We start from the raw sequence: 18,558 nt of genomic DNA, 5'->3' as shown, positions 1-18,558 counted from the left end.
TTATTTTCTTTCACATATCCTCCAGTTTAATCAAATTGTTCTACTTCCTTGCAGAAAACAACCCATCTTTTAAATTTTGTTCAAGCTGCTGCTTATACATGATAAAAGAAACAAAATGCCAACACCTCCAAAATTGTTTCATGTAAACTTTGTATTTATCTGTACATGTTATAGATTCCCAGTAGGGTGTATGGTTCTTAAAAACAGGGTCATTTTCAGTTGTTTTTGTATGAGCAGCACCTAGTACAGTTCCTTGCACACAGAAGATGCTTAATAAATTCTTGAAATTTTAATTGGGAGGGGCAGCTAGATGGCACTGTGGATAAAGCACCAGTCCTGAAGTCTGGGGACCTGAGTTCAAATCTGTCCTCAGACACTTAACAGGTCCTAGCTGTGTGACCCTAGGCAAGTCACTTAACCCCAATTGCCCCAGCAAAAAAAAAGAAAAGAAAAGAAAAAGAAAAAAAGAAAAAGAAATTTTAATTGGATTCCAAACTTTAGCATCATTGACTTTCTTATCAGACCCAGTTTATACTTTGAATTCATTCTTTCTAACCTGTAATTTCTTCCACTTCTACATATGTCTTAAATTGTTCATCAAGTTCCCTATATATTCACATCATTTTGGCAATCTGTCTGAGCAAAACTGATTTTCTTTTGAGACTTCAAAATCTCTCTCTAAGGTGCTCCTCTTGTATCCAAGATTGACTTCCTGTGTAATTTTAGCTCATGAAATACTATCTAAGCCCTAACTCATTTTAATAATGCTGTCCCAGAAATCTGGGGTTTGTGTCAGACTATGCTCTGTTTTCCTCTCCATTATTGCAAATTCTCATATAGAATGCTCAGTTCCCCACCATGGTTCCTATCATTTCTCCTTCACCAACAAGTTTTTCCTTGTTAATGAGAATCAGGAACCCATTTTTGTTATTATGTCCTTCACTTCTTGAATGATAAAATTATTGTTAAGACAAGTAAAGAATACCACTTTGCTTTTGGCAGAAAGAGCAAGCTCCAACAGATGTCTACAAAACCCCAAATCCCTCAATACACTATATCATGTCTATATTTCAGACTTGTGACCTCATCTATTTTCTCTCTGTGTACAGATGGTCAGTGATACGCTGCAATGATAACTGGGCTTGTTACTGTCTCCATTAATCTTTACCCAAATAACATGCATCTTGTTTTCTTCCCTCTCATTCTTAGATTTCCTAATAATATCTAATGCTACTCTACCATTCTTTCATCCCATAGCCAATCTTTTTTCCTTTGAATGAGTTAGTCCAGAATCATATTTCAGCCACTGGTCCTGTGTAAGTGGTAGTCCTTCGTGAGCCAATCTAAACCTAAATATTTGATGGTACAAATTATTGGCTTGGCATATGCTGGGGAGATAGAAGAACAGGCTGAATTAACGTCTAAGGATATATTGTGGGGAACCGCCAGATATTAGTTCACTAGTGTAAAGTCTTCAATTATGTATAAAACAAAGAAATCTTTAGGTTCTAAGCTACCTATGTAGGAGGGACCTCCTCTCCATCAGCATCCACTAACTCCTAATGGCTTGGAATTCTATCTGCCTTGTAACCCAGGAACTTCCCCTGTGAAATTCTATCCTAGCTGTACATTCAGACTTGCTTCTTCCCTTGTAATGTATATGCACCTTGCCATAACCAACTAAGTCCCATTCCACTAAGTTTCCATGATATTTGTTAGAAAATATTTCTGTCTTTCCTTTCTCATCAGGTAAATTTCCAATTATCTTATCTGAGATAACTCATTTTCTTAATTCATTTTTCACTATAAATCCTCTTGACATGAAATAATTTGAACTTTATTGAATTTTATACTTTTCCAAACACAAGTCTAACTTGACCTATTATCCCCTTCTTTACAGAAATGGAGTGATTGGAGTCTCAGACTCAATTTCAATAGAAAATTGTGGGCCAGAAGGAATGGAAAAGGAATAAGGACATTTGGAAAACTGAAATTTGTCACAAAACAAGAAAGATCTAAAACAATTAATGTGGATTCACCGTACAAATAGTAAAAATCGAAGGAAAAGCAAGTAAAAGATAAAATACCAAAGCATTTAACATTACTAAAAGAAGACTGTGAATTCTGACATGAACAATAAGTTCTTGCTGGGGAAGAAAGCAAAGGCAACAAAAATGGTTTTCTAATCTCTAATAGAAAATAAGGAATAATGAAGGGATAAAATTTTTAAGCAAGCTCAAAATGGAGATGAGGATGATAACCAACGTAGATAGCAAGGCAGAAATGTTCAAATCTTATTTGCTTTCTTTTTCTCCACCCAGAAGAATGGCTGGAAAAGACAAAACAAAAACAGCTAATAGGGAGTTGGTAACTTAGTTGAATAAGGAGATTGAAAGAGTGCTTAGCTTCCTTAATGAATTCAAGTCACAAGGTCCAAATGAATGACATACTAAGGTTTGAAATGAAATGATTTATTGAGCCACCATGAGGGATAATGATTGTAGGATTAGAGAAAGACATAAAGCATGTCAATTTTCAAAAAGGAAAAGAAAAGGAAGGGAAAATAATAATAAATCATAGGCCAATGAGCTTTGGTCCAGTTCTAGCAAAGTTATAGAAAGTATTATTAAAGAAATATTTATGAATTTCTCTCTAAAGGAAGAAAAAAAGTGATCATAAAAAACTAGCATGGTTTCATATAGAATAGGTTAGGTCATATACCCGCTGAAGTCAAGGACAAAAAAGAAAGGCCTTATATACACCAAAATATTTACAGCAGCACTATTTGTAGTAACAACAAAAAAAATGCACACCAATTAAGAACTGGCTAAATAAACAAATATACATAATTATGCTGACATCACTAGGCTGTAAGAAGCAATGTATAAAGAACTAAATTGGGGAAAACATAAGAACTGAAGCAAAGAGAAGTGAGCAGAATCACAATAATAACATTAAAAAAATAATGATCAGAATGACACATGTGGAAAGAAAACAATTCTGTAAAGTTATAATGCCGAAGTTTAGCCCCTAAGAAAAAGAATAAATCTTTCTCCCTCTGCTTCTTAGGGGAAAGGAGAAAAACTATGAAAGATCTAATCCTGAAATTAGTTAACACTAGACTGTCAGTATTGTGATCAGGTTAATTTTGTTGAACTGGGTTTTCCTCTTTTACACCCTTCTCACACTTACTTCATATTTCAATGATGTTGAATACTCAGCTGCCAAGGTACAAAGAAGGAAAAAGAAACTTTTAGAAACTTTAGAATGCTCAAAAATGCAATGACCAACCAAGATTCCAAGAGATTGACAGTGAAACACTATCCATTTCTTTTTCAGAGGTAATGGACTCAAGATGCTGAATAAGCTATAAATACTGGCATTATAGGAATTTCTTTGGCTTGACTAAGAACATGTATCAGGAGGGCTTATTTTTCTCCTCCCCCCATACCCTATAGAGTGGAGGAGCCGGGGGAGAAAAGAGAGACAAAGATAGACAGATCAGGTGTGGCAGGACTGTATAGAACAAGCATTTATTAAGCGTCTATTGGGTTCCAGGCTCTGTGTAAAATGTTTTACAAATATTATCTCATTTGGTTTTTCACAACAATGAAGGACAAATAACAGTTACAAGGCTTTTGTTGCTGCTCAACTGTGTCCCAACACTGTGACTCCATGGATCATTTTATTTGTTGTTTTAAGTTCAAAATTTAAAAAAAGAAAATTGAACATGTAACAAAGGATCAAATTAAAAATAAAATGAAATATAGCAAAATATATTCTAATTCTGCAAAAGGATTGTTTTTTCTTTAAATCAATGGTACAAGTGTAGGGTTAGATAATCCTGATTTAATAGCAGTTCAAGAAAGAAGAACTACAGATCATTATTGATCATAAGAGATAATTTTGAATATATTAAGTTAAAATTTTTTTGTACAAACAAAACTAATCTAGACAAGATTAGAAGGGAAGCAATAAACTGGGAAAACATTTTTATGTGCAAAGTTCTGATAAAGGTCTCATTTCTAAAATATAGAGAGAATTGGCTGAAATTTATAATAGTTCAAGCCATTCTCCAATTGATAAATGGCCAAAGGATATGAATAGACAATTTTCAGATGAAGAAACTGAACTATTTCTAGTCTTATAAAAAGGTGCTCCAAATCACTATTGATCAGAGAAATGTAAATTAAGACAACTCTGAAACACCACTACACATGTCAGATTGGCTAAGATGACAGGAAAAAAATAATAACGAATACTGGAGGGGATGGGAAAACTGGGACACTGATACATTGTTGGTGGAACTGTGAATGGATCCAACCATTCTGGACAGCAATTTGGAATTATGCTCAAAAAATTATCAAACGGTGCATACACTTTGATCCAGCAGTGTTTCTACTGGGATTATATCCTAAAGAGATCCCAAAGAGATTTTAAGGAGGGAAAGGGACCCAAATGTGCAAAAATGCTTGTGGCAGCCCTTTTTTGTAGTGGCAAGAAACTAGAAACAAAGTGGATGCCCATCAACTAGAGAATGGCTGAATAAATTATGGTATATGAATGTTATGGAATACTATTGTTCTATAAGAAATGACCAGCAGGAGATTTCAGAGAGGCTTGGAGAGACCTACATGAACTGATGCTAAGTGAAATGAGCAGAACCAGGAGATCATTATACATGGCAACAACGAGACTATACGATGATCAATTCTGATGGATGGGGCTCTCTTCAACAATGAGATGATTCAAACTAGTTTTATTTGTTCAGTGAAGAAGAGAGCCATCTACACCCAGAGAGAGGACTGTGGGAATTGAGTGTGGAACACAACATAGCATTCTCACTCTTTCTGTTGTTAATTGCTTTTATTTTGTTTTCTTTGTTTTTCTTTTTCTTCTTTTTTGATCTGATTTTTCTTGTGCAACAAGATAACTGTATAAATATGTATAGACATATTGATCTAACACATATTTCAACATATTTATCATGTATTTGGACTACCTGCCAGCTAGGAGAGGGGATGGGGGGAGGAGGGGAAAATTTGGAACAAAAGGTTTGTTGCAAGGTCAATGTTGGAAAAAATTACCCATGCATATGTTTTGTAAATAAAAAGCTTTAATTTTAAAAAAAAGTTTCTTCCAAAAAAAAAAAAAAAAAAAAAAAAAAGGTGAAAGGGGCCACAGGACCAAACAGAAAAGATAGCTGAGGCATTGTGGCTAAGGGAGAGAGAGAGAAAGGGAGAGGAGAGAGACACAGAAACAGAAAATGAGAGAGAGACAGAGACAGAGACAGAGAGAGAGAGAGAGAGAGAGAAAGAAAATATGGACCCTGACAGTAAAACTAAAATAGTGGTGACTTCAATTATACTTCTCTTTCAGAATTAAATAAATCTTACCACAAAAAAAAAAAAAAGTAAACAAGAAAGAAGCTAAGGATGTGAATAGGATTTTCTATATACTAAAGAATCATCTGTTCTCTGGAAATTACAAATAGGAAGAGAGTTTACATATTTCTGGACTGATAAATGAAACAATTGAATTTTTGGGTGCATTAAAAATGCAGAAGAGAAATAATAAATATATTCATTACTGATCACAAAATAAATAAAGTATGACAGAAAACACCAGGACACAAGGTCTGGCTCTGACAAATATTATCTGTGTAACCCTGGACAAATGACTTAACTTTTAATTATCATTCTTTTTCAGGCTGCATTCAGTAACCAACTGTATCAGATTTCCCTCCCCAATCTTTTTTTAGCTTTCTTTTATGCGTTATCTTCCTCCATTAAAACGTAAGCTACCAGAAGGCCAAGATTTTCTACTTGGGTTTGTATTCCCTTCACTGCTGTCAGACACATAGTAAGTACTTAAGAAATGTGGAATAACTGAATTTAACTTTTTAGCAACTCACACAACTTTAAAAGATAAATTTAAAAGCTAATTAACAATAATTGTTCTTCTGTAGTAATAGAAAAATCATAGGTCTAATCCCTCACACCTCCCCCCCTCCAAAAAGTAGGAAATTTGGGGAGAATTTTAAATATAAATAAAGTAATTTCATCTTTTACTACCACAGTAGCAACCAATAGATACTGACAATGGTTAAAGAGAATGTGCAGGCAACTAATTTAAGGCAATCCTCAGTTCCACCAGTTTCCTTTCAAACTGATTATCTTGTTATTAAACTCTTAACTACTTCATAATTTAACTACAGCCAGCTTATGTCTCGGCATTTTCTGTACAAATGTGTTGATCTATGTTGTTAGTTTACATCTTACAAACGGTATGGCAGCCAAAGTTTAAAATTTGTTCTTATGCTTTGTATAACTTAAATTACTTGCAAACTTTTAACAAGTAGTTTGTGAGGAAAAGTAAAACAGGGAAGGGAACAAGAACTTATTAAGCATCTAGTATGTGCCAAGCATTGTCTAACTGCTTAACAAATTTTCTCTCATTTGAGTCTCACAAGAACTCAATGAGACAGGTGCCATAATTATCCTCATTTTACTGTCAAAGAAACTTGAAGCAGACAAAAATTAAGTGTTTTCTTACCCAGGGTCACATCTAGGAAGTTTGAGGCTCAGGTCTTTCTGAACTTCTTGAACTTTTCCTTCAAATCAGATCTTCCTGCCTCCAGGACCTTTATCCCCTATGGCACCTAACTCCCATAGCAGATTGTTTATTATATTTAGGTTAATCATTTTCATATTTCTTTGTAATCAATGCACAAGTATTTATTGGGCAGCTTGGTCCCACAGTGGATAGTGTGCTAGGCTTAGAGGCAGGAAGATTCATCTTTTATTTGCAAAAATGGGACTAAAAGCACCTATCTCCCATATTTATTATTAGGATTAAGTGACTATTTATAAAGCACTTAGTCCGGTGTCTATCACAAAGCAGGACCTTAACTTGTTTCCTTCCTTTCTATTTCATGATGTCTCTGCCCAAAACATCTTCTTTACCCTAATAACTGCAACCCACTTCTTTCCAAAATTCATTACATTTTGAGAGTTTGGGAATCACATCACAGATTTAAAGCTAGGTTGGACTCTTAGTCATATAGTTTAATCCTTTCTTTTTATACATGCAGAAACTGAGGTGAAGACAGGCTAAGTGAATTGCCCAACATTACACAGATAATAAGTAATAGGATAGGTCCTCTGCTATTCAATCCAATTTTGGTTAATTCATAATGAATCTTTGGTCCTGGATAGTATATGTTCACTTGCTTAACTGTAAATGACTTTACTGAAATCTTTCCACACTACTGAAGAATACAAATTTGGACCTAGAAAATGGAGAGTGGTATCTATCCTTCCAAACAAAAAAGTTCACAGGTAATCTCATCAACTTGCAGGTATCTTTTGACTCCTCTCTTTCCTTTACCCCATTTATTTATTAGATAAATTGCTAAATCTGGCCAATTCAGCCTCTACAATATCCCTTCTTATCATTTACTCCTCAACACTAACACAGTCACATTTAAGCTCTACCAAAACTGGGCCACTGAAATATCCTTTTAGTTGGGCTATCTCCAGTTTCTCCCCTCTTCATTCTTCACACAACTGCCAAATTGATATTTTTACAGCAGAGTTCTGACCATGTCACAGTATTTTTGAAGAAGTTTCAACAATTCCCTAGTGGTTTTAAGAAAAAATACAAACACTCTATTTTGGTATCAAGATTCACATTTCGGTCAAAGGATATGAACAGACAATTTTCAGATGATGAAACTGAAACTATTCCCACTCATATGAAAGAGTGTTCCAAATTGATCAGAGAAATGCAAATTAAGACAACTCTGAGATACCACTACACACCTGTCAGATTGGCTAAGATGACAGGAAAAAATAATGATGATTGTTGGAGGAGATGCAGGAAAACTGGGACACTGATACATTGTTGGTGGAGCTGTGAACGAATCCAACCATTCTGGAGAGCAATCTGGAATTATGCCCCAAAAGTTATCAAACTGTGCATACCCTTTGATCCAGCAGTGTTTCTACTGGGCTTATACCCCAAGGAGATACTAAAGAAGGGAAAGGGACCAGTATGTGCCAAAATGTTTGTGGCAGCCCTGTTTGTAGTGGCTAGAAGCTGGAAACTGAGTGGATGCCCATCAATTGGAGAATGGTTGGGTAAATTGTGGTATATGAATGTTATGGAATATTATTGTTCTGTAAGAAATGACCAGCAAGATGAATACAGAGAAGCCTGGAGAGAATTACATGAACTGATGCTAAGTGAAATGAGCAGAACCAAGAGATCATTATATACGTCAACAACGATACTGTATGAAGATGTAATCTGATGGAAGTGGATTTCTTTGACAAAGAGACCTAATTCAGTTTCAATTGATCAATGATGGACAGAAGCAGCTACATCCAAAGGAAAAAAAAAACACTGGGAAATGAATGTAAACTGTTTGCATTTTGTTTGTTCTTCCCCGGTTATTTTTACCTTCTGAATCCAATTCTTCCTATACAGCAAGAGAACTGTTTGATTATACACACATATATTGTATCTAAGATATATTGTGACCTATTTAACATGTATAGGACTGCTTGCCACCTGGGGGAGGAGGTGAAGAGAGGGAGGGGAAAAGTCGGAACAGAAGTGAGTGTAAGGGATAATGTAAAAAATTATCCTGGCCTGGGTTTTGTCAATAAAAAGTTATAATTATTAAAAAAAAAAAAAGACTCACATTTTTCAATTATCAGTCCCACCTCTGATGATTACCACCTTAAGTGATTTTACTTAAAGTAGATTACTACTGTTAAGTCACTTTACTTAAGGTAATCAATCACAACTATTAAGTCATAATACTATTAAGTCACAATCTCTCTGGGTATCAGTTTTCCTCTGGGTAAAATGAAGGAGTTATACTGGATAGCTCAAGTTAATATAAGTAAAATACTTTGTAAAACTTAATAAGTGTTTTATGAATACAAACTTTTATCATTTTTTTTTATCACCACTAGGAGTTGGAAGACTTACTTATATCTTAAGATCTTGAAGAAACCTGAGATTCCTCCAGACCATTCCTCTTTCAGACAGATCTCACATGTTCTAATAACCCTTCATGTTGTAAATTCTGCCCAAAATAACCTATCTGCTGTTCTCCATACATACATTTCATCACCCAGTTTTCTGTCTTTCCCATAAATTGTCATCCCTCCTTCTTGAAATGCTCTCCCTTTTCACCTTTGCCTTTTAGAAAACCCAGCTCCCTTCAATGCTCAAGTGAAGTCTGCTCTGATCTTTCAGTAATTTTTAACCTCTATCCTAAGTTACACTTCATGCTAGTCTTGCACAAAGTTTCTATTTACTAATATACATATTCATCACATAATTTCAGGCAGGAATTGTGCTCCAGCTCCCATTCCTCCCAACCCTTCAAAAGGGAAGATTGCAAAATTCTTAAGGACAGACACTCTTGTTTTTGTCTTTATATCCCCCAGGGCCTGGCACAAAACAGATATTTAATATGTTTAACTGAATCAAATCGGTGATGCAAGCCTAATGCCAAAATCAAAGTACCAAAGGCACCCGCTAAGGACAGGTCAATAAAATTCTCCATTATTTTGCTTTTTCAAAAGCAGTCTCTTTCACCCAAACCAGTCCCCAAAACTTTCAGGCCATAGGGTACGGCAAGTTTCAGACTAGGAAGCCAATGGACTCCAAAACCCTGACATGCCAAAGATAGCCTTTCTGTCCTGGCATCCAATTCCTTTCCCGGTTGCCAGGTTGTGTGGCTCACACTTGACACCTGAGCAGACCAGCCCTGACACCAAACCGTTCCCGTTCCCACCCCCACCAGCAGACATTAACGGGGGTTACACCCATCTCGGCTCGAGTAGGATTGTAAAACATTCCCCAGGAGCGACACTTGGGTCAGAAAGTGAAGCCCCAGGAGCGTGCGTCAGGCAGTAGCTAAGGCCCGGGCGTCCGTCAGGCAGTAGCTAAGGCCCGGCCCTCTGCGGTGGCACTCACTTGGCAAAGGGCACACTCCCGCTCGGGAAGGAGCACCGTATTGACCGCGGGCAGACCCCCCTAGCCCGTTCCCAAGTACGTGATGGGAGGGAGGAGAGGGAAAGGACGCCCTTTCTGCTACCTAATCAGGTAGTTGACGTCTCCCCTTTACTTGAGCATCGATCGCCTCTCGGGGCACGTTTTAGAGCATTTGAATGACCGGACGAACTAAGAAAGTGCCAGCACTCCCGAGGAGGGTCACGAGCGCAGAGGCGGCGGGTGAAGGTCATTGGCCCGAGGCGCGCGTCCCCTCTCGCCCCTCCCCCACCCCTGCCCCGGCGTTCTCTCTCACCCAGCCAATTCTTGCGCTCCGGGATGTAATAGTATTTGTTCCCGAATTGATCCGTGCCCACATGCTGCTTCACTTCTTTCGAAAAGAGCCTGAAAAGGGCGCGCAGCACACCCTGGGATTCATTCATGCTGCCTCTCAGCGGAGTTCTAGCCCTGGAAGTCGAAAAGGGGCGGAGACATCAGAGCCGAAATCCCACCTCCGCAGCGGCTCGGGGGGGTCCTCTGCAATCACCCGTCCGGCCACGCCTCCACTACGCCCTTTCCAGTAACAACAGGGCTTTCTATTGGTTTCGGTGTCCGTGGATCAGCCAATGGGTGGCGTTGCTCTTGAAGCCCCGCCTCCCTGAGCGAGACCGACCGGATCGGGTCATGGCGGTGCGGAGGCCGCTACCTGGTAGCGGGCGCGATGCTGAACTTCCTGGAGGCGCGGCAAGCGGGTCTGGACGATCCTGGGAGGCTTCGGAGAGCGGAGGCCACCCGGAGGTAAAGAGAGCCCGAGAAGCCGGTCAGGGTCAGCGGTTCTGTTTCTCTCTTTCTCGCCGCGTCCCACCAAGCTCCTTTGCCCCTTTGATCCACTTAGTACTCTTCTAGGTTGCAGGTTCCGTGCAGTTCCGAGGCAGGCCGGCCCCTGTGGCCAGAGCTTCTCTGGTCTCCTCCGGGCATTTTCCTCCCCTCTCTCGCTCGAGATCCCCGCTGGACAGTCCGCACTCCGCCGCTCTGTCCCTCACACAGGATCTTCCACCCTCCATCTTCGCACTTTTGCACTAGCCGTCCTTCATCCCTGAAATGCGCCCCCAAAATACTTCTCCCCTTCTAGACGAAGTTAAGGGGTGACTTTCTCAGCTCCCCCTCCCCCCAGCTGCTCGTGCCATCACTTTTTTCTATTGATTTGCGCTAGCTCTTTTTGTATTTTATAGATACGTTTATATGTTCGTATGGAAGGTTCTTGACGTAGGCGTTCTTTCATTCATTACATTGAGCACAGTCAAGGACCTTTGTAATAGAAACTGGAGATACAAAAAAAGTTAAAATCAGCCAGTTAATGAACTTCTTTGTCTGCTTCGTGTCAGGGACAGTGTAAAAAAAAAAAAAAAAAAAAGGCAAAAGGGCATTCCCTCAAAGAGTTTCACAGTCACATAGGGGAGACAACATGGAAAAAAGAAAAAAAAAAAAAACTACCGACAAGCTATAGACCTTGTTAGTTGGAAATATTCAACAGAGCAGAGGCACAGAAATGAAGAACATAGGATCTGGAAAAGCTTTCTGTGTAGAAAAGAAAGTGGGACTTTACTTGGGACATTAAGAAAGCCAGGAGGCAGAGATAAGGAGGGAGAATATTCCTTTCATGAAGGCAGCCAGTGAAAATGCCAGGAATCTGAAGATGGATTATCTTGGAGGAACAATAAAGAGGTCAATGTATAATAGTATACTTGAGGTTAAGTGTAAGAAGACTAGAAAGCTAAGGAGAAGGAAGCAGGTTATAAAAGCTTTTGAATGCCAAAACAGTATTTTATTATTATTATTATTATTTTTTATTTAATAGTCCTTTATTTACAGGATATATGCATGGGTAACTTTACAGCATTAACAATTGCCAAACCTCTTGTTCCAATTTTTCACCTCTTACCCCCCCCCCCTCCCCTAGATGGCAGGATGACCAGTAGATGTTAAATATATTAAAATATAAATTAGATACACAATAAGTAGTATTTTATTATTAATCCTTGAAGTAATATAGGAAGCCAGTGGAATTAATTGAGTGGAGTGTGAGAAGAGTAAAATGGTCGGACCTGTCTTTTAGGAAGATCACTTGACAGCTACTGGATGAAGAGAAGTAAAGAGGCTTCTAGTAAGCAAACCAACCAACATATTTTAGTGTTGAGAGATGAGGCTCAATAACAAGGTGGCAGCATTGTCAAAGAGAAGAGATCCAGTTTGATGAGAGGTTATATGAAGGATTAGTCAAGCTATGGCCTCAAATTGGATCTAGTGTGTTGAGAGAGTGAAAATAACAAGTTCATTTTTGGACAAATTCTGTTTAAAATATTCACAGAAAATCCAGTTCAAGATATCTAAAAAGTACCAGTTCAAGTACACAGTTGGGGACAAAGTCTAGATTGGAGTTAGAAGAAAGGTTAAAGCTGGCTAATAGAGATGGGAATCATCCAAATAGACCAAATAATTGAAGTCAGTGAAACAGAGTAAGATCCCCAATTATAATGATTTAGAGGGAGAAGAGGAAAAAAAAAAACCCAGGACGGTGCCCTGTGAACTTCTATAGTTAGAAGGCATTCCCTAGATAAAGATCCAGCAAAGAAGTCTGAGAAGGAATGATCAAAAAGGTAGGAGGAGAACCAGGAGAGAGAATTGGGAACCTAAAGAGCAGAGAATTAATTATCTGGAGAACAGGGTAATTGACAGTGTTAGAGTCTTCATAGAGATGGTGGAGGATAAGGATTGAGAAAAGGCCATTGTTTTGGCAATTAAGAGGTCATTGAGACTGCTCTTTGAGTACATGCTTAACAAATGCAGGTTGATGTTAGGGAGTGTTTCACTTTTTGTATTTCTAAAGCTAATATCTAGCACAAGAGCTGGCCTAGGGTAGTTCTTTAATAAAGGCTTAATGATTTAATATTTCCTTATAAAGTTGACTTTTTTTTTTAATTAAAAACCTGCAAACATGCTCTGGTCTTGCCATAAAATTATTTGCTTTACTCTGCCATCCTTAAAAGTTATTATCATCTCTTTTTTCTTTTCATTGCTGTATAGCCCTTAAGAGTTATGTCACTTATTCCACTTTGATTACTTACTCACTTCCACCTTAACCCTTTATTATAATTATGCACCACTCTTTTTTTTTCTGAAATTACTTTGAGATTTTGAGTAATGAAAAAAGAATTCATAATATGTAACCCAAATGTAAAATTTCCAATTTTTCAGAAATATTCTCATTGAATTATTACAGTAAATAACAAAACAGAAATTAATATAACCCAAGAAATAGTAAATATAATGATGTTTCCTTTCATTTATGACTAAAATCTGAAAATATTAAAATATAAATAATTTCAAAAAATCAATAAATATGTATTAAAGTGTTTCCTTTGTGCAATGTACTTGAGATAGAAAAACAAAATTGAAATAGTGTCCTGCCATAGAGCTTTAAAGAATTCACTATTTCATTTTATGTAGATACATTCCCTATCTTGACAAATTATAATATCTGCATCTTTAACAGATGGTATTCATGAGTTACAGAATCCAAAGCAATCAATTACCTGATGGCCAACCTTGTGATGAACCTCTTTGAACATTGCTATGTTGGTCTTTGGAGACAGTTATAGTGTTATAGACTATCTCCAGATCCATACACAATGTTTAACTTGGTAACAACATATCCTATGTTCTGTTGATACAATGTTTAAGAACTCAAGACTTTTCCATGCCACAATAAAAGGTAAAACTTTAATAAAGTAAACTCTGAACTAATGGGAAATTAGTATAGTCATTGTTTATCTTAATAAAGATTCAAAACAGAATCATTTTCTAGTCTACTTGGGCCACACACACTTTTTTTATAGATCATCATTTTGAGAATATAGAGGTACCCAACATAACACAGAAAGTAAGCATCAGAAGTTGGTCTTCTGATCATCAGCATCATCCCTAGGGCCTCTGTCTCAGGAGCCAGTACTCATTCTACTGTTCTAGACTGCCTCCCTAATAAATGATTAATACTTAAACTGACTAAATTTAAAGAAATGGACTTTTTTCTTAGTGTTTTCTCTTGTCTATAACAATATATATTTATAAACTTTCCTATATCTCCCCTTTCTTTCCCAGCCATATTTCTGCAAAAACTGTCTGTATCCATTGTTTCAACTGAAACTTCTCTAGAATTAACAGTGACCTCTATTTTTAAAACATAATTTTCAACATTCTAAAATCTTGTGTTCCAAATTCTTTCTACTCCCTTCCCTGGATGGAAGGTAATCCAATAGATGTTAAACATGTGCACTTCTTCAATATATATTTCCACAATTCTCTCACACTGCACAAGAAAAATCAGATCAAAAAGGGGAAAAAAATGAGAAAGAAAACAAAATGCAAGCAAACCACAATGAAAAAAAGTAAAAATACTGTGTTGTGATTTATACACAGTTCCCACAGTCCTTTCTGGATACAAATGGATCTCTTTATCACAATATCATTAAAACCAACCTGAATCATCTCATTCTTGAAAAGAGCTACATGCATCAAAATTGATCTTGTTGTTAACAGTAACCTTTTATTGTGATAAATCCAATTAACTTTTTTGAGTGCTTAATACAGTTGTGTAACATTTAACATTATTGATAAATTCCTTCTCATTATCTCTTTTTTTGGGTTTTTGTGACACTGTTCTTCTAATTCTCCATCTTCCTGTCTTCACTATTCCTTCTAAATTTTCTTTAGAAAAAAGATCATCCATGTCTCATCCTTTGTGAGTATAACCCAATTCTGGGTTCTTTTTTTCTTTCTGAGAAATCTGTATATCTAGACTTCATCTCTGTCCTGAATTTACAGTATCCAAAGCAGAGCTTATTATCTTTCCTCCTAACCCATCCTACTTCAAACTTCCTGAATTCTCTTAAAGGCAGTATTCACTCAGGTCAGCAACCTAGGAGTCATTTTTATTTCATCCCTTTTCCCTATCCTTCAAACACAGGCAGATCCCAAATCTTTTCCATTCTATCATCACAACATTCTTTGCATCCTTCTTTTCATTCAGCCACCATTTTACCTCTTTCTTGGGCAATCCCACTAGCTTTTGTTGTTGTTCTAGCTTCTTAGTTTTTGATGTCCTTGTTTCCGTTATTCTCCTTAGCAATACTTATTTCACATAGCTGCCAATTCAGTGTTTATAAAAAAGCAAGCTGATGGTGTCACTACCCTTCAGTATCCCCCAGTTGCCCCAAAGGGAAAATACATAATCCCCTATTTGTTATCTAAGCCCTTCACCGAATGGCTCCATTTTACTTTTACAGGACAGTTACATATCACTCCTCTCCACTCATTCTTCTACCCAAATTGGCCTATTTATTGTTGCTCACACTTAACATTTCTATCACCTGCCTTTCTGTGTCTATACCCATCTGAAATGCTCACCCTTTTCATTTTTGTCTCTTGAAATTTTTATCTTTTCAAGTATCATTTAAGTACCAATTCCTACATGATGTCTTTGCTGATCTCCCTTATCTTAGTCCTTCCCCAGATTTTCTTTTTATATATTTTAAAATTTATTTATCTGGTACGTAATCTGCTCTGTCCTTCCTTCTTCCTCACTCCCACTTTAAGTATGAATTCCTTAAAGTCAGGAACCATTTCCTTTTTGTCATATCCCTAGCAGAATGGCTGACACAGAGAAACAATCGGTCAAAAAGCATTAAGTGCCTGCGATGTGTCAGGTTCTATACTAGCCAAATAACAATTCATAAAACAATCTCTACTTCTATGGAGGAAACAACACATATAAAAGTGAACTACAGATGCTTAATAGTTATTGAATTAAATTTCCTCTCATATATATCAAAAGATTAGAGTTGTGTATTTTTAAAAGTTTCCTTGAGTGAGCTTTTAGAACACTGAATCCTTCATTTTAGCAGGAACCTTGTAAATTCCCTATTCCAACTAGCTTGGGGTAAGATCATTTCTGCTATATGCTTGGAAAATAATTTTCCATTAACTCATGAACATTCCTAATGATAGGAATCCAACACTCATGGCCTAAGTTTTCTGCATTGTTGAAAAGAAAACACATTGTATGTCAATTTATGCTACTGTCAGCAAGGAGCAAAGGGTTCCTAAGATCTGAACAGTGAAACTTTTTTTTTTTAAACAGAATTGGGTTGGGGGACTATTAACCCTTTCCTAGGAAACCTGAAATGAGTCTAGGACTGTGATTAGACTTAAAAAAAACCAACAATCTTTCATTCTCTTGAATTTAGAAAATACATTTCAGAGATAACATGGGGAAACAGTTTACTTGAGACTTAGATAATATCATTTGATTCAACTCCTTCATTCTTTTTAAGGGAAGAAATCAAGACCCAGACTAATGATTTGCCCTTAGATATAAAGTTTATCACGTATTAGCTGAGTTAGGATTCAAATTCAGCTCTTTCAACTCAGCCAAAAACATGAATATATTTTTAATGTTTAACTTCACTTTTGAAAAATCTCTAATTCCAAATCTATGAATGTGAAGAACTTTATGAAATGCCTTTCTGTTTTTTTTAAACAAAATGCCTTTTTATTTAATTCACTTGGTAAAATCGTACTAGGAATGATACTAGATTTCTGTTAAAAGTATGAAGATAAAGAAGGGTTTAAATATGAACCAGAAAGTATTACTTTACCGAATTTGTTTTACTGAAATAAAAAATCTCTACATTCTTAAATTATTTTTAATTTGTTCTTTTTAAAAATTTTTATTTTTTTTTCTAAAGGGTCTTAAAATTGGAATTAAACAAAGACAGAGAAGTGGAAAGAATACATAGCAATGGTGTCAACACCCTTGATATTGAACCTGTTGAGGGGAGATAGTAAGTTCATTTTTTGTAATTTAATAAAATTTCTTTATTAAGTAAATATGATCCCATAACTTTGTCAGTAAAAATTGCCACCAAAAGCCAATCTTGAAGTAGTAAAAAACAAACAAATTACTAAATTGTTTGGATTTTTTTAAAAGTAATTTTATACATGCGACCAAACTTAAGTACAAATTGGCAAGTAAAGAGCCTGCATAACTGGCTTTTGTGAAGAATTAGTCAATATTAGCACCACTGTCTAAATTTATATTTCTACAGCCCTTGAAGATTTACAATGCTCTTTGTAAACATTTTACCATTTGGTCCTCATAAGCTTGATAAAGTAGGTTTTGCAAATAATGTTTATGCACTTTACAGTTGAGGAAACTAGAGATCACAAAGATTATAGTCACATGACTTATACGTGATGGATCTAGAATTCAAATTCAGGTCTTATTCCAGCCTAGTATACCTTCTGCTACACTTAATACTGTTGCTTAGCATAATAATATGCAAAAGTCTGAAAAAACAGTTTGTTCTAGGATGGTTCAGTGTGACTGTTACAAATTTCTTTGTAAAATGGTAGCAAACCATGCTTTTATGGGTAGTACAGTGGTAAACTCTATTTTGGTCCATGTCAAATTGTAATAAAATAGTAGTATAAAATTGAATTTGTTGAACATTTAAGTATTTATTACATTTCAGTTATTTGAAATTTAGTCCCTTGATGGAAGTAAAGAATCAGTTATCACAAATAAATGGAAAATAAAAAAGTGTCTTTCTTTTTTTGACAGCATGTTATCAGGTGGTTCAGATGGCATTATTGTACTTTATGACCTTGAAAACTTCAGCCGAAAAGTTCATTACACCTGTAAAGCTGTTTGTTCTGTGGGCAGGTATGTATCCAGAATGTGATTAGTCATCAGAGAGCTAATATAAATATTTTCTGATATAAATGCAAATTTGAAAATAACAGTATATTAAATGAAAGGATAAAATTGTATTCAAAAAACACATAATCATTACCTCTAAATCCTCTAACTTTTCAAAATATTAGCAAAAATATAAGGAGAGTTGTACTTTCCAAATGATATTAGAATATACTTTTTAAAATGAGAATTTATAAATCTTTTAGCATATTTTTTTTTCTTTGTATTCTGTCCTAGATCTTCAATAGTCTTCATGTCCATCTTGGACATCTTGATGACTGACTAGTCTTATTCTAACTCCAATTGACTCCCAAACTAGTTTTCACTTTATTATGATAGTTCACTTTATGATTTCTTATATACCATCCTAGAACCTATCATTTTCCCTGACCTCCCAACATTATCTTTTGATAATCTATATCCTAGGTAATTCTACTATTTCTTCTCACTTCTTAACCATTAAAATAGTAAAGAAATTCATGAAATCTCACCGATTTCACCCACTGTCTAAATTTGTGGTGCTTATTCTCTAGTGCCTTACTGCTCTTCTTCTTCTTCTTCTTTACTCTCTTTCCTATTGTAGCAGTTTTAAGATTTTTTTTTAGGAAGTTCTCAACCCCTGCCTTTCTATACGTACATTATCTAGCCTTTTATTACATTGAGATTCAACAATCTGCTTAGTTTTCTGAACTCCTTTCTTTAATTCTTTGAAATTTCTTAATGTTCTTGACTAT

At 36.1% G+C, this 18,558-nt stretch overlaps 2 protein-coding genes across 4 annotated transcripts in view; one reads left to right on the top strand and one right to left on the bottom strand.

Annotated features, from left to right (window-relative positions):
* The window catches only part of NDUFAF2 (NADH:ubiquinone oxidoreductase complex assembly factor 2), a 229,071-nt gene extending 218,497 nt beyond the window's left edge, over positions 1-10,574 (bottom strand). The window contains exon 1 of the mRNA XM_031965383.1: positions 10,328-10,574. Coding sequence (XP_031821243.1) covers positions 10,328-10,454 — 127 coding nt within the window. The 5' untranslated portion in view covers positions 10,455-10,574. The remainder of the gene's footprint in view (positions 1-10,327) is intronic.
* A 142-nt stretch (positions 10,575-10,716) lies between these two features.
* The window catches only part of ERCC8 (ERCC excision repair 8, CSA ubiquitin ligase complex subunit), a 58,468-nt gene continuing 50,626 nt past the window's right edge, over positions 10,717-18,558 (top strand). For 2 of the 3 annotated variants that reach the window (XM_031965356.1, XM_031965363.1), the window contains exons 1-3: positions 10,717-10,809; positions 16,815-16,910; positions 17,690-17,791. In XM_031965356.1, the coding sequence (XP_031821216.1) occupies positions 10,733-10,809; positions 16,815-16,910; positions 17,690-17,791 (275 nt within the window). In that variant the 5' untranslated portion in view covers positions 10,717-10,732. Of the gene's footprint in view, positions 10,810-16,814; positions 16,911-17,689; positions 17,792-18,558 lie in introns of those variants that run through there. The other variant, XM_031965367.1, reaches the window with a different exon arrangement.

This window comes from Sarcophilus harrisii, chromosome 1 (assembly GCF_902635505.1).
Source record: "Sarcophilus harrisii chromosome 1, mSarHar1.11, whole genome shotgun sequence".
NCBI lineage: Eukaryota > Metazoa > Chordata > Mammalia > Dasyuromorphia > Dasyuridae > Sarcophilus > Sarcophilus harrisii.
The sequence above is the reverse complement of the archived record's forward strand: the minus strand, read 5'-3'. Positions and strand labels throughout refer to the sequence as shown.